This window comes from Schistocerca gregaria, chromosome 5 (genome assembly GCF_023897955.1).
Source record: "Schistocerca gregaria isolate iqSchGreg1 chromosome 5, iqSchGreg1.2, whole genome shotgun sequence".
Lineage (NCBI taxonomy): Eukaryota > Metazoa > Arthropoda > Insecta > Orthoptera > Acrididae > Schistocerca > Schistocerca gregaria.
Genome location: NC_064924.1, coordinates 631,227,155 through 631,242,670, shown reverse-complemented (window position 1 = coordinate 631,242,670; position 15,516 = coordinate 631,227,155). Strand labels below are relative to the sequence as shown.

General features: G+C 38.4%; 1 protein-coding gene across 1 annotated transcript in view; it reads right to left on the bottom strand.

The window, feature by feature from the left end:
* Positions 1-841: 841 nt before the first annotated feature.
* Positions 842-15,516, bottom strand: part of LOC126272200 (RNA polymerase II subunit A C-terminal domain phosphatase) — a 99,144-nt gene continuing 84,469 nt past the window's right edge. Inside the window, exon 8 of the mRNA XM_049974882.1 lies at positions 842-2,560. Coding sequence (XP_049830839.1) covers positions 2,280-2,560 — 281 coding nt within the window. The 3' untranslated portion in view covers positions 842-2,279. The remainder of the gene's footprint in view (positions 2,561-15,516) is intronic.

Sequence of the window (15,516 nt, the reverse complement as noted above, 5' to 3'; positions counted from 1 at the left end):
GAACCAATTTTGACTCTCAGATTATATTACAAATCCCTACATATATCTCCCATAGAGAGAGATTAATTACAACATGCACAAAGGCACTTAACAATCATTCTTCCTGCACTCTATATGCGAATGGAGCAGGAAAAGCTTTAATAACTGGAAGGATGGGACGTGCGCTCTGGCACGCACTTCACACTGGTTCACAGAGTAGAGATGTATATGTAGATTCACTTCCATACAATGCTGTGTTCTAGGCTTACACTTTCGGGAACTACTACTTCTGTTCCATATCAATATCTGATACCAGTATTGCCCTTTTATTAAAAAGAGTTTTCTTCATTTGTGCCAATCTACTTGCTTGAAAAACCTTGTATAATCTCTCACTTCTTCCACTACTTCGTCCTTCCCAATGTTGATTTTAAGTATGTCATTATCATCCTTTCAGCTACTCTTCATCACCTTCATTTTTCCTCTGATTATCCTTCTGCTATATTCTTCAGTAAGTATGTATGCTGTCTATTCCTTTCACCACACCTTCAAAGCCTTCCTTAAATCCTACCTTTTTTCCTGGTGGTTTCAGTAAAAGAATTCAATGTTACATCTGCAATTGTTATGTTACTGTCTGCCACTTGTAAAGGGCTCTGGACTGTCACTGAATGTCCTCTCTCGTACAAAAAAGTCAAATTTTCTACATATGTCATACATTTACATACTCACCATACTGTGAATTAATCACATGTTGAAAAGCTCATTTTGGTACCTGACTTATTAATGAAATATTTGAAGTGTCTAAGTACTGTATAAATCCATAGAATTTCTTTATACATTAGGTTAAGTATAGTTCATTAAAACATAAAAAAGCAAATAAATTTATTCACCAAATTAGTAACTATTTTACTGCAAACAGTAATGTGTGGACAATAAAATTAAACTTTTCATTTATCATAATAAACTTAGGTGAAAATTCTGAAGTTCCATTTTCAATTTAATTTTGAAGGTATAGCAACACACAGACAACTTTGTGAAATATTTATGGATGAAATTCCTGAACTGAAATCCCAAGTTTCTCCTTTACAGTGTAGAAATAGTGTAGCGGTGATGTTGAAAAACAATTATTGCTATGGTAATGATGGCATATTGAAACTAATATTGTTAGATGATCAAATATTTAGAAACTCGATTTAATTTAATGCATCTTCGCACTCTTCTGAGGAAGTCAGCAACTGAACACAAGCAGGAAACAATCAGTTCAGCACACAAAATATTCCACATTTTCACACTTGTCACTACACATTTATGGTTAGTAACTTTTGTTACTTTATTACTACTGAGAAGGAAGGGAAAACAATATTGTTGTTTTGCAGCATTCATTTACTAATAAATGCAGTTCACATTAAAAAACAAATTACTGATGAACACTTCAGCACGGAAAGACTCCTTGGGCAGTTTTGCATATATTTAAGTCAGACTGAAGTCTGTAAGGTTTTCCAAAATATCAAAATGTGCTGTGAATCCAAATATTAATGTTATACAGCATTTTAAAACCTTAAGATATTTTGCACCTCTCTCTTGTCCTCATACTGAGCCACACATTAAAAATGAGTGTTGTAATAATCCTAAAATTACATTAGAAAAATATGTATGTTTAATGTACATGTACTTTCACAAACTTTCATGACTAGCACAATAAATTATTTGTACAATCTTTACAAATGATTACAGAAAAAGTGCTCATTGAAATGAATGTGTGTCCATGCAAGCAGCTCTGCAGTGCGGTCATATCCCTGTTGCTAATCATTAAGCAAATTCTAAAGACACGTGCCACAACAGGGAAATCTCAGGGTTTTATACCTTTAGAGAGTGACCCCCCCCCCTCTCCCCCACATGCACACACCCAGAAAAAGAGAAAAAGGAATGAGGAAGAGAGAAAGAAAGAAAGAAAGAAAGAGAGAGAAAGAGAGAGAGAGAGAGAGAGAGAGAGAGAGAGAGAGAGAGCCCACACTGTTCTTGATACATGAGCACAAGCTAAAATTCATTGAAACTTAGTGAAATGTCTTTACAAATTATTAGTTCTTTTCCTAACATGAGAAATCTTTCACTGGGGTAACTTTCAAACTTCAGCCTTTAACTATTCATCAATGCATAGCAAAGATGAATTTTTGAGTCTATAGTCACAGTTCTAGAACAGGGTACTACTGTATGCTAGTTTGACACCCAAATAAAGAATGTAACTATATGTGGCAGTATGTACCAACAGCAGGAACTTCCACCAAGGCACACTGTAACATAAGTTAGTCACTGCCCGAGAGGAATTCCCTTTCAAGAGCAGCACCCATCATATTCCATTCCCCATCATCTACTTCATCGGGAGGCTCATCACTTCCATCATTACTTGCACTCTCTTCATCTTCTGGACTATCGACATCCAGATCACTTGGCACCTTTTCCCCACGTCTGAATTTGGCACATGGTGAATCCTCTAGGAGATCTTCATCATCTTCAAATGCCTCCTTCGCTCGTCTTTTCTCTCTCTTAAATTCTTCATGGTGTTTCCAGCCATGTGGACTTTCCGCTGCAAATAAAAAAATACTACTGTTAAGAATCTGATGATATACTACTGCCACATTAGTCATATTATATAATTACCAGCAATAATTTTACAGTGACAAGGTGAGAAGTTTTCGACTCCGCACAGCGATGCCACAAAGATTTGCTTTCTTTTTGATGGATGGGTGACATAAGCTTTATTGTATTCTGTAATATTTTCTCAGGTTGTCAAGTATGTTTTCAGTTACATATATTTTTGTAGAATCATGATATCAACATTATAGTCAGTGAATAATTTACATATACTCTTTGACAAATTCCCTTTGTTGAACTGTATGAGGCAGACTCTGAATCTGAAACTTGCTGCTGCTTTGTTCTGAAAGTGCTGTGGTTTGCATTTATCAGTTAATGAGTGTGAAATTTGATACAAATTTTATACAAATATGTGCAGATACTTCTTGTAAATAAAGAGTCTTCGTGGTATCAAAAATTTAACTCGCCGAGAAGTAGGCAATAAAGAACTACTGACAGCTGAACTAAATGGCTTAGCAACCAATGAATATACAAACCACCTGATATATCTGTGCCATCACTTCTGACTTATTTCATCTAGTTAGGGGATTAATATCCAGCATTCATCTTGTAACGATTCAAACAACAATTAAAATGGAGGTAGAACGACAACATGGAATGAATGATAAAATCTATGTTGCAATTTTGATACAAAAACCAAAGCAATTTCCTCTGCCTAATGGCAAATTGTTATAAATTTTTAAAGGAGGTTTCTTTTCCACAAACATCCTTGTCGTCCCTCTGGACCATTCAAGAAAGGTTTTAATTTCCCGAACAGTCAGCATCATCCAAAACGGCATCAACCGAAAATCATTCCAGCATTAAGACACATGCTGTAATAAATCTACCCAAGTGACAAATGAAGAGTATCAAACATCTGACGATCTACTAACAGCTGAAAGAACCCTAATAGAATTAAACATAGACAAAAATGAGAAACAGAAAGAACTAGTTTCTCACTTAAGAAAAAAGGCATGGTTGGCATTACCAAAAATTGGTACTGCATTAAACAGTTGTCAAAAAGGACAGAACTTCATGTGAACACAATCTGAGAAATTTCACATACATCCAGCCATCAAAACAAGAAGAAAGAAAGAGACAGATGACCCCCCCCCCACACACACACACACAAAAACACAAGACCCTTACTTACATGTTCCTCTGTTGACCCAATGACATTATCAGTTATGATTGCAGTGAGCACAGCGTTACTGGGTTTCACTGTGAATCAATAGAAATGTGTCACCTGTCGAACGAAACGCATTTCTTGTTACATCAGGTCGATGGTTGGGCACTCACACATCGTCACCCAGGCGAATGGCTACTTGGATATAAACTGTGCCCCAGATGCAGGCCCATGAGGGCAGAATTATGCTACAGGATTCAGTGAGTTGGGCTTCCATGAGATCTGTGGCGGTAATCGAATGAATCATAACAGCAGTGAACTATGTGAATATTATTGCAGATCATCTGCATTGCTTCATGCTTGAAATCTCCCCATATGGTGACATCATCTTCCAGCAGGACAATTGTCCGTGCCGCAAGGTCAGTATCATGCTACTGTAGTTTGAGGGGCATTACAGTCAACTCTCATTGACGTTTTGGCCAACAAAAGTGCCGGATCTGTAGCCTTCTTCTTCTTCTTCTTCTTCTTCTTCTTCTTCTTCCATTGGCACTACATCCCAGGATGGGACTTGGCCTCCTCTATAATTTTCTGTCATTCCTCTCTGGACTTCTCCGTGCACCTCCAGTTATGGCAACCGACTCTGGCAGCGTCCTCTTCAAGCTCGTCGCTCTATCTCAACCTAGACCATCCTCTTGCTCTTCTTCCTCCAGGTTCACTGCAGCAGGCTTTCCTTGTGGGATCTGTCTCATTGAGTCGCATTACATGCCCAGCCCATCTCAGTCTACACAGCTTTATGAACTTTACCACATCCTCCTCCTTACAACAGTCACGAAGTTCATAATTTCTTCACCTTCTCCAGGTCCTATTTTCACATACAGGTCCAAAAACCTCCTCAATATACTGCTTTCATGTGATCTCAGTTTGTTTTCAACCTGCATCGTAATTGCCCATGTTTCTGAACCATAAGTAAGTACTGGGCGTAAAAGCATTTTGTAAAGTCGGCACTTAGTCCCTCGTGATAAAAGCTTGGATTTAAAAGTCACAACATTCCAAAGTAGCATCGGTTAGAAGCACTTATGTGAGGCATAATTTCAGTAAAGTTGGTGCCATTTGCTTCTATCTTTGAGTCCAGATAGGTGAAACATTCCACTCGCTCAAATGCCATTCCATCAAGGGTTATTGTGGGCTGTTTGGGTTGGTTAGTCCCATTATGCATAAACTTCGCCTTTCCTTCATTAATTCTCAGGCTCATCTTCTCTACACTCAGTTTTAGAGCTGAAAATGCACTTTGTAGATTTCTAAGTGTAATGACATCCAAGTCATCTGCATATTCCAGCAATTGTACAGACTTATAGTAGATAGTTCCTCTTGTCTGAATACCCGATTCGCATGCCACTTTTTCAAGCACCAGGTTGAAAAGTAGAAAGGAAAGCCCATCTCCTTGCCTTAACCCAGTTCGAGTGGGAAACTGAGGCGATAGCCTCGACTGCACTCGCACAGAACACTGGGGGTACTTTTGGTGACCTCTATTAAATGCACCAATTTTCCAAGCACTCAAAATTCCTGCATTGCCTCAAAGTTTGGCTCGGTTTATTGTGTCATATGCAGATTTAAAGTCAATGAAAAGATAGTACACACCAACAATGAATTCATTGGTCTATTCTACTATTTGTCGGAGAGTAAATACCAAGATAACGGTTGACTTTCCTGGTCTGAACCTGCACTGATAGCTTCCAATAATATCTTCTGCTATAGGTGAAAGTCTACTAAACAGGATATTTAGTAATAATTTATATATAATATTTAAAAGTGTTATGCCTCTGTAATTGCTGCATTTAAATTGATCTCCTTTTTTATGCACCAGACACACTATCCCTACATTCCGTTCTTCTGGTAACTCTTTCTTTTCCTAGATGAGGGACACAATCATTTGGATCCTACGATTTAGCTGACCACCTCCAGCTTTCAATAGTTCAGATGTTATACTGTCAGTCCCTGGTGCTTTATTGTTCTTCAATCAGGCAATTGCTTTGTTAACTTCTCCTTGGGAAGGTGGAGGTACTATGGCACTATCTTCTGGAGTGACTGGGATATCTTCAATAGGGGACTCTGAAGCATCCAACAGTTCACTGAAATACTCTACCCAATGCTCCAATGCCTCCTGATTATCGGTTAGTAGTGTCCCGTTTTTACTTTTACACAGGCTGATGCGCAGCTTAAATGCTCTTCTTTCACTGTTAATTTTCTGATAAAATTTTCTAACATAATTTGTTTTTTGATTTGTCTCCAGTTCTTCAATCTGCTTTCTTTCCCATTCCCTTTTCTTTCTCCAATGCAGTTTCTTCTCTTCTTTCCTTTTATCTTGATAATTTCTTACCGATAAAAGAGTATATGATTTCTCAAGCATTTTCCTGACTTCTTATCTTACATTCTTCATCAAACCAGGAATTCTTCAATTTTTTTCCTTCTGTCCCTAGCACTACTTCTGCTGCCTTAATGACTGCATCCCTGCAAGTGTTTCATTCCTGACATTGGTTATCACTTACACTAGTGGTGTATAATGCAAGATTCTCAGCAACCTTCTCAGAGTACGTTTTAGAAATGTCTTCGTTTTTTAACTTCGATACCATATACTTTGTGGTGTTCCTCTGACTTAACTTGCACTGGATATTCGAGCTCTTAGTTTCGCAATTACAAGGCAGGGGTCTGAATCTACATTAACTCCTCTCTAAGTTCGTATATCTACTAAGTTTGAGGAATGCCTGCCATCGATAATTACACAATCAATTTGGTTGAAGGTACGCTGATCAGAGCTACGCCATGTTGCTCTATGAACCCTTTTGAGTGGGAACATAGTGCTACCTACAGCCATGTTATGTGACGGTGCAAACTGAATGACTCTGGGGCCACTGTCATTTGTGTATTCATGGAGGCTGTGCTTTCCTGTTGCTGGGAGGTAATGTTCTTCTTTACCAATCCGTGCATTGAGGTCTCCAATAATTATTTTATTGTCATACACAGGGCATCTGTCATAAGTTCTCTCAAGGTTTTCAAAGAAGGTGTCTTTATCCTGGTCATCTGATACTTCTGTGGGTGCATGTAGATTGAGCAATGAGTAGTTTGAGAATAGGGTCTTCAATCTCCTATGTGGGATGCTAGATGTTATTCCAGTGAATCCTCTCACTAGGTGTTTAAATTTTTATCTTACCGTGAACCCTGTATCACATTCATGGTGGCTCTCTGAACCATGGTAGAAAATTATCCAGCTTCCTATATCAAGCACTCCATGTCCAGAGCAGCATATTTCCTGTGTCAATTATGTCTTCCTTGGTTTTATAAAGTTGATCAAGCAGTGACCTCGGGGCCCCTGCCATGTATAGCGATTCTACTTTCCAGATTCCAATAAACACATTTTTTTCATTTTCGTTTGCCTTCAACAGTGCCATTTTATCGTCCATAAATCTGTCTGGCTTCTTTACTCTGAGGTTACTGAACAAGAATTTCTTTACAGGAAGAGGTTGTTAGCCACTTGCCCAACTCCCAATTTGGAGGACCAGGATTTGTATGAGATTTACTCCGTTAGGGAAGCTAGCTTCACTATGCCTATAGAGCCCTCCCTGCCCTATGTTGTGGGACACACTTTGTCTGGCTCGTTTGTCAAGACCACTGCTGCTTGGGTGACCCTGCCAGTAGCTACGCTACCGCCGACACAGCTGTTGACTTCATCAGAGAATGCAAACCCTCCTGCCCAGAACTTAATTTACCTTCAATAAGGGGATGTCCCCTGGGAAGGCTGATTTGTAGCTACTGGAACACATATTGGGTGCCAACTGCATGCCCGTAAACCACCATCATGTAGTTTGTGGGAATTGCTTACCTTTGCATAGACATCTGGTGCTGCATACTTCTGGAATCCTGTCAAGTACCTACAGAATCCTTGCCAGTTTCACAAGAGCGTCATCAGAAACTGGAATTAACAATTTAAAGTACAGTGGTTGGCTAATTACATAGCTGGCACAAGAGACTGAATTCCAGAGATTTTAGAGCAAAACTGGTCAATAAAATATACTGAGTGCTATCCTGAAAAACTTAGCAAATAAATTACTGCCCATGTTCAGAATACTTAAAACCACCATAAACACTTTCATACCAGCCAAGAACAAGATAAGAAAATCATTAGGACAAGAAACCACAACTAAGGTCTTATACCAACGTAGGAACACGTATCATATCCAGAAAGCATCGCAGGGAACAAATGTGATAATTGACCAAACACACATCAACTCAAATTCTCTGCTACACAACCACATTAAAATATACACAATATTATGAAGAGGATGGACTGCTACTCAAAGATGACACACTGAGTTGCAGACAGGCAGAACGAAATGAGTGTCACGCATTGAGCTTTCAGTCAAGCCTGCTACAGAAAAGAAAAAACGCACACATTCATACAAGCAAGCACAGCTCATGCAAACAACTGCTTTCACTGGCCGCGCGCATGTGTGTGTGTGTGTGTGTGTGTGTGTGTGTGTGTGTGTGTGTGTTTGTTTGGGCAGATCACTGATATCATAAACATACATTCTACAGTTGGTAACAGCATTCACCAGCTGACACCTGTATCCAAAACATAACATCAAGTAAACAAATGTACATTTCCTTGTGCTATGAAAATGAAATTTCAAAAAGCAGTACACAGAAGAACAGCTGCATAGCAGGAAAAACACACTTGTAAATCAACATCTATGAAAATTTTAACTAGAAATTTCTACTATTATCACTGATAAGCAGGACTGCTAGACGTGTGCCAGAACTGTTTGTAACCTCTATACATAGTGTCTAAAATGTAAAACAAAACACAGGGTGTATACGCGGACAAGGGAAAAAAATTCCTGGATTTCCCTGTTAAAAATACACTTTCTCCCAGGTGAAAATCCACTTTTTCAGTGTTAAGTAACACTATACTTTTCCTCAAAACTGTAAAACTTATCAATCCTTTGAATGGTTATGGTTTTATACACTGGCGTAGAATTTCCCTGGAACTTTAGACGACGAAAATCAGGAGGCAAAAAAAACATGTTGTGGAAAGATCTTTGATGTGCAGCAACATGTACACTGCATACTTTCGTATTTCAAAGGTATAAATTCGAATTCCACCAAACACAGCCTGTTACTTTCCGAAACATTGAAATCGAGATTGTGATGTGCTTTTGTAAACATCAAAATAGCAACATCACTGTTATGTGGTGTGAACATACAAATAGACAAACTTAATGGTTTAAATAAATATATGTAGTGTTGCTACAAGAGAAGAAACGCTTTCACACATAATGTTGATCTTTTTTTGCACATGTTATGCTTTAAGATACATCACACAAATGTGCCAGAAAATTTTTTAATAACAACATAAATGTCTGATCTTCTGAGCTCAAAATTCTTCTAAATGGTTGTCCTCAAAGAGTTGATTTTTAAATGAGAGTCAAACCCTCTGTGATTTAAGAAACTCATCGTACATTCTTGCACATAGTTTGCCTTGTGTAAAAGGGAATTTTCTTTGAAACTACCACTTTTCAAAGCACTATTCATAATATTTTCCTGTGATCTGTTACAAATAGATTCGTATCAGCAATTGCCAGACAGCGCCAAATAACAGGCGTCACTGCACTTGGGCAACTAGAACGAAACAGGAAGCCCGTATGTTCATATGTGTAAAACATTAGAAGATCTTACATTATATCATAAAAGAAACAAGACATCAGAGGATACTGCAAGAACATCGGAATTTTGTAAAGAATACTGAAATCCATAATTTGGCTTAAAGTGTGCATTCATATTTCCAGATTCAGATGTAAATTTTCTTGGAGTACCAGTACTGTATTATCTCATGTTTGATCCTTTAGTATGGCATAATGCCATATGTGCTAGATGATGAAAACGTGCACTTGAAATGCAGCGAACAGTTGAAACTAGCCTATAGTGCGGAATTAAGCACTTCATTTCAAATAAATTGACTACCTCAGTGCAAAAGATTAATAAAAGCCAAATTTCTTTAGAAAATGGTCAAAATTAATTTAATTTTTCTGCAAGGCAATTAATGCTTGACAGTCAAAAAGGTGGAAATAAAATAAAATCACAAACTAGTAACATTTGGCCTTCCGTAACTATGTAAATGTATTTTAATTCACTTGATAGCTCCTGGCCAGAGAAATCCGTTTGTTTTCATTTGACGTGAGAGCAATAAATGAAGAGGAAACAGCAAAATCACTAAACGTAAACATGGGTCACATGGAGATTACCCATCTCCCTACTACAACTCAGACAGCTCTGTGCTCTGCCAATACAGCTAACAGTCACACTTCAAGTAGTGGGAAGCAGGAGAAGGTACTGGTCATATGTGAGTCAACTGCACATGCGCACGAGCCCGCTGGCAACTGGTCAAATGAACCTAATGCAAATAGTTGTGACGTCACGCTCATAGAAAGTAGTTTATTGTTACAAAGAATTACGTAGTCCTCGCCCTGCGGCCTTTGACATATTTTTGCTATTTGCACACGCTTGGGCATGCTCAGTGTTTTGTTGTTGTAAACTGCACATTTCCTTTGCCACTAAAGTTTTATTTTTTCCCCCTCTCGTTTACATTTTATTCTGCAGTATCATTCACCAGTAGCAGGATACAGTAACACCATTTGCTAGAGAATCAATTCTTACCAGTCAAAATTACAAAAATTTAACTGAAAGCTAAAACAATGAAAAATTCCCGGAATTACGAAAAATTCCCAGGTTTTTCCCGATGAAAAAATTCCAGGGTTTTTCCCGGATTTCCCGGTTGTCGCAAATCGTGTACACTCTGTAATACTAAAAAAGCTGTTAATACAAATAGTAACTAAGACTGATGTGGTTTCTCGATCTGATTATGTGTTTTTTGTCACTGTCTGCTAGATAAAATGAAATAGGCCTGTCTAATATTGCAGATATTGTAACCCACACAAAATAAACGAGACTGTTTTGGCACAAACGGTCATTTTTATAACACGACAGAATATAGTTCGCGAAGTACCAATATCAAATGCCTATTAGGCATTAAGCATAACGCTTCATGTTAGGAAATAGTTTCACATTCCAGCTTCTCAAGCACGAGATCGAAAATTAGTAGTAAAAATTTTTTATATAAATTTGGAATCATCTTATTCTTCCATAATTTGTGTGACTTCCCCATTTATTCTCTTTCCTTTTTCTGACAAACTATTTTGTCATCACTAATTCTGTAACTACACATGCCAATGTCAAAACTTATTTGCCGGTTAACTTCACTAACTCTGTCATAATCACCGGTTTGGTTATTCCGTGTTTATTCTCCCGTTAGACATTATTATGTGTTTGTAGAACACTTTTTTCACACTACTCCCAGAATAGAACTTTAGTAGCTGCTAGCCAGGGACTGTACAACTGGCCTTATTAGATTAGTGGTCTGGCCAAAAATTTTTCTGTCAAAATTTCATTTTCTTGGATACTCCGAGAAGATAATACGCAATCTTTCTTAGCTGTTAGTTCTGTTAGTCATTTATTTCCCCCCTGGTAGTCTGAATCTATGGATTTTGCTAGTAATTATAACAATGCTGATCATTCGCAAACCCAGTCAACCACATATATAACAATTGGCATTCACCTGTTCGGCTTTATTCCTCTCAGGTCATATAGCTCCGTCCCCTTTTGTCTGCCGGAAAGTTTCTTGCTAGATTCGACGGGGATTCCCCTGGCAGAGGCATCTAGTACACTATGCATGCATTCAAAAATCGACTTATGATTCTTTCAGAAATCAACTTAGAATGTTTTCAAAACCAACACGAATGCATTTCAAAATCATATGAATAAGCCATCTGGTAGAATTTTGCACAGAGCATAACTTAATCATAGCTAACACTTGGTTCAAGAATCATAAAAGAAGGTTGTATACATGGAAGAAGCCTGGAGATACTAAAAGGTATGAGATTTCAGATAGATAATATAATGGTGAGACAGAGATTCATGAACCAGGTTTTAAATTGTAGGACATTTCCAGGGGCAGATGTGGACTCTGACCACAATCTATTGGTTATGAACTGTAGATTAAAACTGAAGAAATTGCAAAAAGGTGGGAATTTAAGGAGATGGGACCTGGATAAACTGACTACACTAGAGGTTGTGCAGAGTTTCAGGGACACCATAAAGGAACAATTGACAGGAATGGGGGAAAGAAATACAGTAGAAGAAGAATGGGTAGCTTTGAGGAATGAAATAGTGAAGGCAGCAGAGAATCAAGTAGGTAAAAAGACAAGGGCTAGTAGAAATCCTTGGGTAACAGAAGACATACCCAATTTAATTGATGAAAGGAGAAAATACAAAAATTCAGTAAATGAAGCAGGCAAAAAGGAATACAAACGTCTCAAAAATGAGATTGACAGGAAGTGCAAAATGGCTAAGCAGGGAAGGCTAGCGGACAAATGTAAGGACGTAGAGGCGAATATCACTAGGGGTAAGATAGATACAGCCTACAGGAAAATTAAAGAGACCTTTGTAGAAAAGAGAGCCACTTGTATGAATATCAAGAGCTCAGATGGAAACCCAGTTCTAAGCAAAGAGGGGAAAGCAGAAAGGTGGAAGGAGTATATAAAGCGCCTATACAAGGGCGATGTACTTGAGGACAATATTATGGAAATGGAAGAGGTGGTAGATGAAGATGAAATGGGAGATATGATACTGCATGAAGAGTTTGACAAAGCACTGAAAGATGAGTCGAAACAAGGCCACGGGAGTAGACAACATTCCATTAGAACTACTGACGGCCTTGGGAGAGCCTGTCCTGACAAAACTCTACCATCTGGTGACCAAGATGTAGGAGACAGGCGAAATACCCTCAGACTTCAAGAAGAATATAATAATTCCAATCCCAAAGAAAGCAGGTGCTGGCAGATGTGAAAATTACCGAACTATCAGTTTAATAAGCCACAGCTGCAAAATACTAACACGAATTCTTTACAGACGAATTGAAAAACTGATAGAAGCCGACCTTGGGGAAGATCAGTTTGGATTCCGTAGAAATGTTGGAACACGTGAGGCAATACTGACCTTACGACTTATCTTAGAAGAAAGATTAAGAAAAGGGAAGCCTACGTTTCTAGCATTTGTAGACTTGGAGAAAGCTTTTGACAATGTTGACTGGAATACTCTCTTTCAAATTCTAAAGGTGGCAGGGGTAAAATACAGGGAGTGAAAGGCTATTTAAAATTTGTACATAAACCAGATGGCAGTTATAAGAGTCGAGGGACATGAAAGGGAAGTAGTGGTTGGGAAGGCAGTGAGACAGGGTTGTAGCCTCTCCCTGATGTTATTCAATCTGTATATTGAGCAAGTAGTAAAGGAAACAAAAGAAAAATTTGGAGTAGGTATTAAAATCCATGGAGAAGAAATAAAAACTTTTAGGTTTGCCGATGACATTGTAATTCTGTCAGAGACAGCAAAGGACTTGGAAGAGCAGTTGAACGGAATGGACAGTGTCTTGAAACGATGAATATCAACAAAAGTAAAATGAGGATAATGGAATGTAGTCTAATTAAATCGGGTGATGCTGAGGGAATTAGATTAAGAAATAAGACACAAAGTAATAAAGGAGTTTTGCTATTTGGGGAGCAAAATAACTGACGATGGCCAAAGTAGAGAGGATATAAAATGTAGACTGGCAATGGCAAGGGAAGCGTTTCTGAAGAAGAGAAATTTGTTAACATCAAGTATAAATTCAAGTGTCAGAAGTCGTTTCTGAAAGTATTTGTATGGACTGTAGCCGCGTTTGGAAGTGAAACATGGACAATAAATAGTTTGGACAAGAAGAGAATAGAAGCTTTTGAAATGTGGTGCTACAGAAGAATGTTGAATATTAGGTGGGTAGATCACGTAACTAATGAGGAGGTATTGAATAGGATTGGGGAGAAGAGAAGTTTGTGGCACAATGTGACTAAAAGAAGTGATTGGTTGGTAGGACGTGTCCTGAGGCATCAAGGGATCACAAATTTAGCATTGGAGGGCAGGCAGCGTGGAGAGTAAAAATTGTAGAGGGAGACAAAGAGATGAATACACTAAGCAGATTCAGAAGGATGTAGATTGCAGTAGGTACTGGGAGATGAAGGAGCTTGCACAGGATAGATTAGCATGGAGAGCTGCATCAAACCAGTCTCAGGACTGAAAACCATAACAACAATGAATAATCGATAGCCCAATGTGCGCTGGATTTCATCAAGAATAAGAATTTGGCGCCCTCCCTGAAATTGCTGCCTGGGGAAGATACGCTGCCCCCGCCCTCCCCCCCTCCTACCCGCTGGGTAGCATCTGGCTGCTTACCACTGCTGCTTATACAGCTAACAGCCACATTCTGTAGCCAGAAGCAGGAGAAGGTACTACTCATACATGACTCTACTGGGCACGCACATGAGCTTGCTCGCAACTGCTCAAACGAATATAAAGTAAACGGTTGTGATGTCACGCTCATCAGAGGCAATTTGTTGTTTTGAAGCATTGCATAGTCTTCCTAAAGCCTTTGATACATTTTGCTGTTGGCAGATGCTCGTATGAGCACTGTGTTTTGTTGTATATGAGCCATTTCCTTAGCAAATTAAGTTTTACTTTTGGTTTCTTTTCTGTTGTAGCGGGATAAAGTAATATTCTTTGTTAGAGTATTGGTCCTTACCAGTCAAAATTACAAAAATTAACTGAAAACTGAAACAATGAAAAATTCCCAGTTTTCTCCCGGATCAAAAATTTCCCGGGTTTTTTCCGGATCTCCTGGGTCGTATACACCCTGAAATAGTTTAAACACAATATGGATATATTCCAAGTCACTAAAGATGCCTCACAAGGAATAAAGGCAAGAAAACTTTGTTTTATTAAGTTGTGAGTTGATAGGCTAAAATAATAACTGGAAGTGTAATTGTGAGTACTGTTTACAAGCACCTTGTGAGCTCCTTGGGGCGTGCCATCAGCTGTGGATTTTTCCAGGGACACGGAATGGCGAGCATGTTGCTTGAAAAGGTACAGGCACCTAAATTTAATCATATCATTTCACAGTAAACTACAGGTTATTTCGGGGTTGAGTATAGGCTCCATAATTCTCTGGTTTTGAATACCAGTTACTCGTCTAACATCAGCAGCATCAAATGGTGATGACTTAGTGTTAACTTGCTATAAATATCAAAGCTAGCAGAAGGAGAAAAAAACTTCTCCAACAAATTAGAAACCTTGAAATTATCTAACAACAACTGGAGACTGCAAAAATCCATCTGACAAGGGGACCTGTCCGACTGCTATGCCTCCTCTTGAATGTTCTTGATATTTTACTTATAAGATTTGAAGTGCAGAACCCGGGTAAAAATTTCCTAAAGCAGTATAACACAAATTTTTTTTTAAGGGCACTTCTTTGAGAAATTTGTGACACTTGTTTATGATCTTCTATAAATGTGATCAAAACTGAAGAGAGTAAGTCCATAAAGTCCCCTTGTTAGACAACATTCCTCCAAGTACAGCAACATACAATATCAATATAAAATATGATTGGAACTTGGCCATAATTTATCATTAAGGTATCACAGATCCTTCAGTTAGAACTAGGGAGGCTCAATTTGATACAAGAGATGTGGGCCAGACTCAATCGACTAAGTATGATTTGTATGCAATGCCCTAATGGACAAATAAGAACTTTCCTAACTGTCTTTGTGTCTGTTGAGCTCATGAAAAGAATACAGAACACCTGGTCAAAG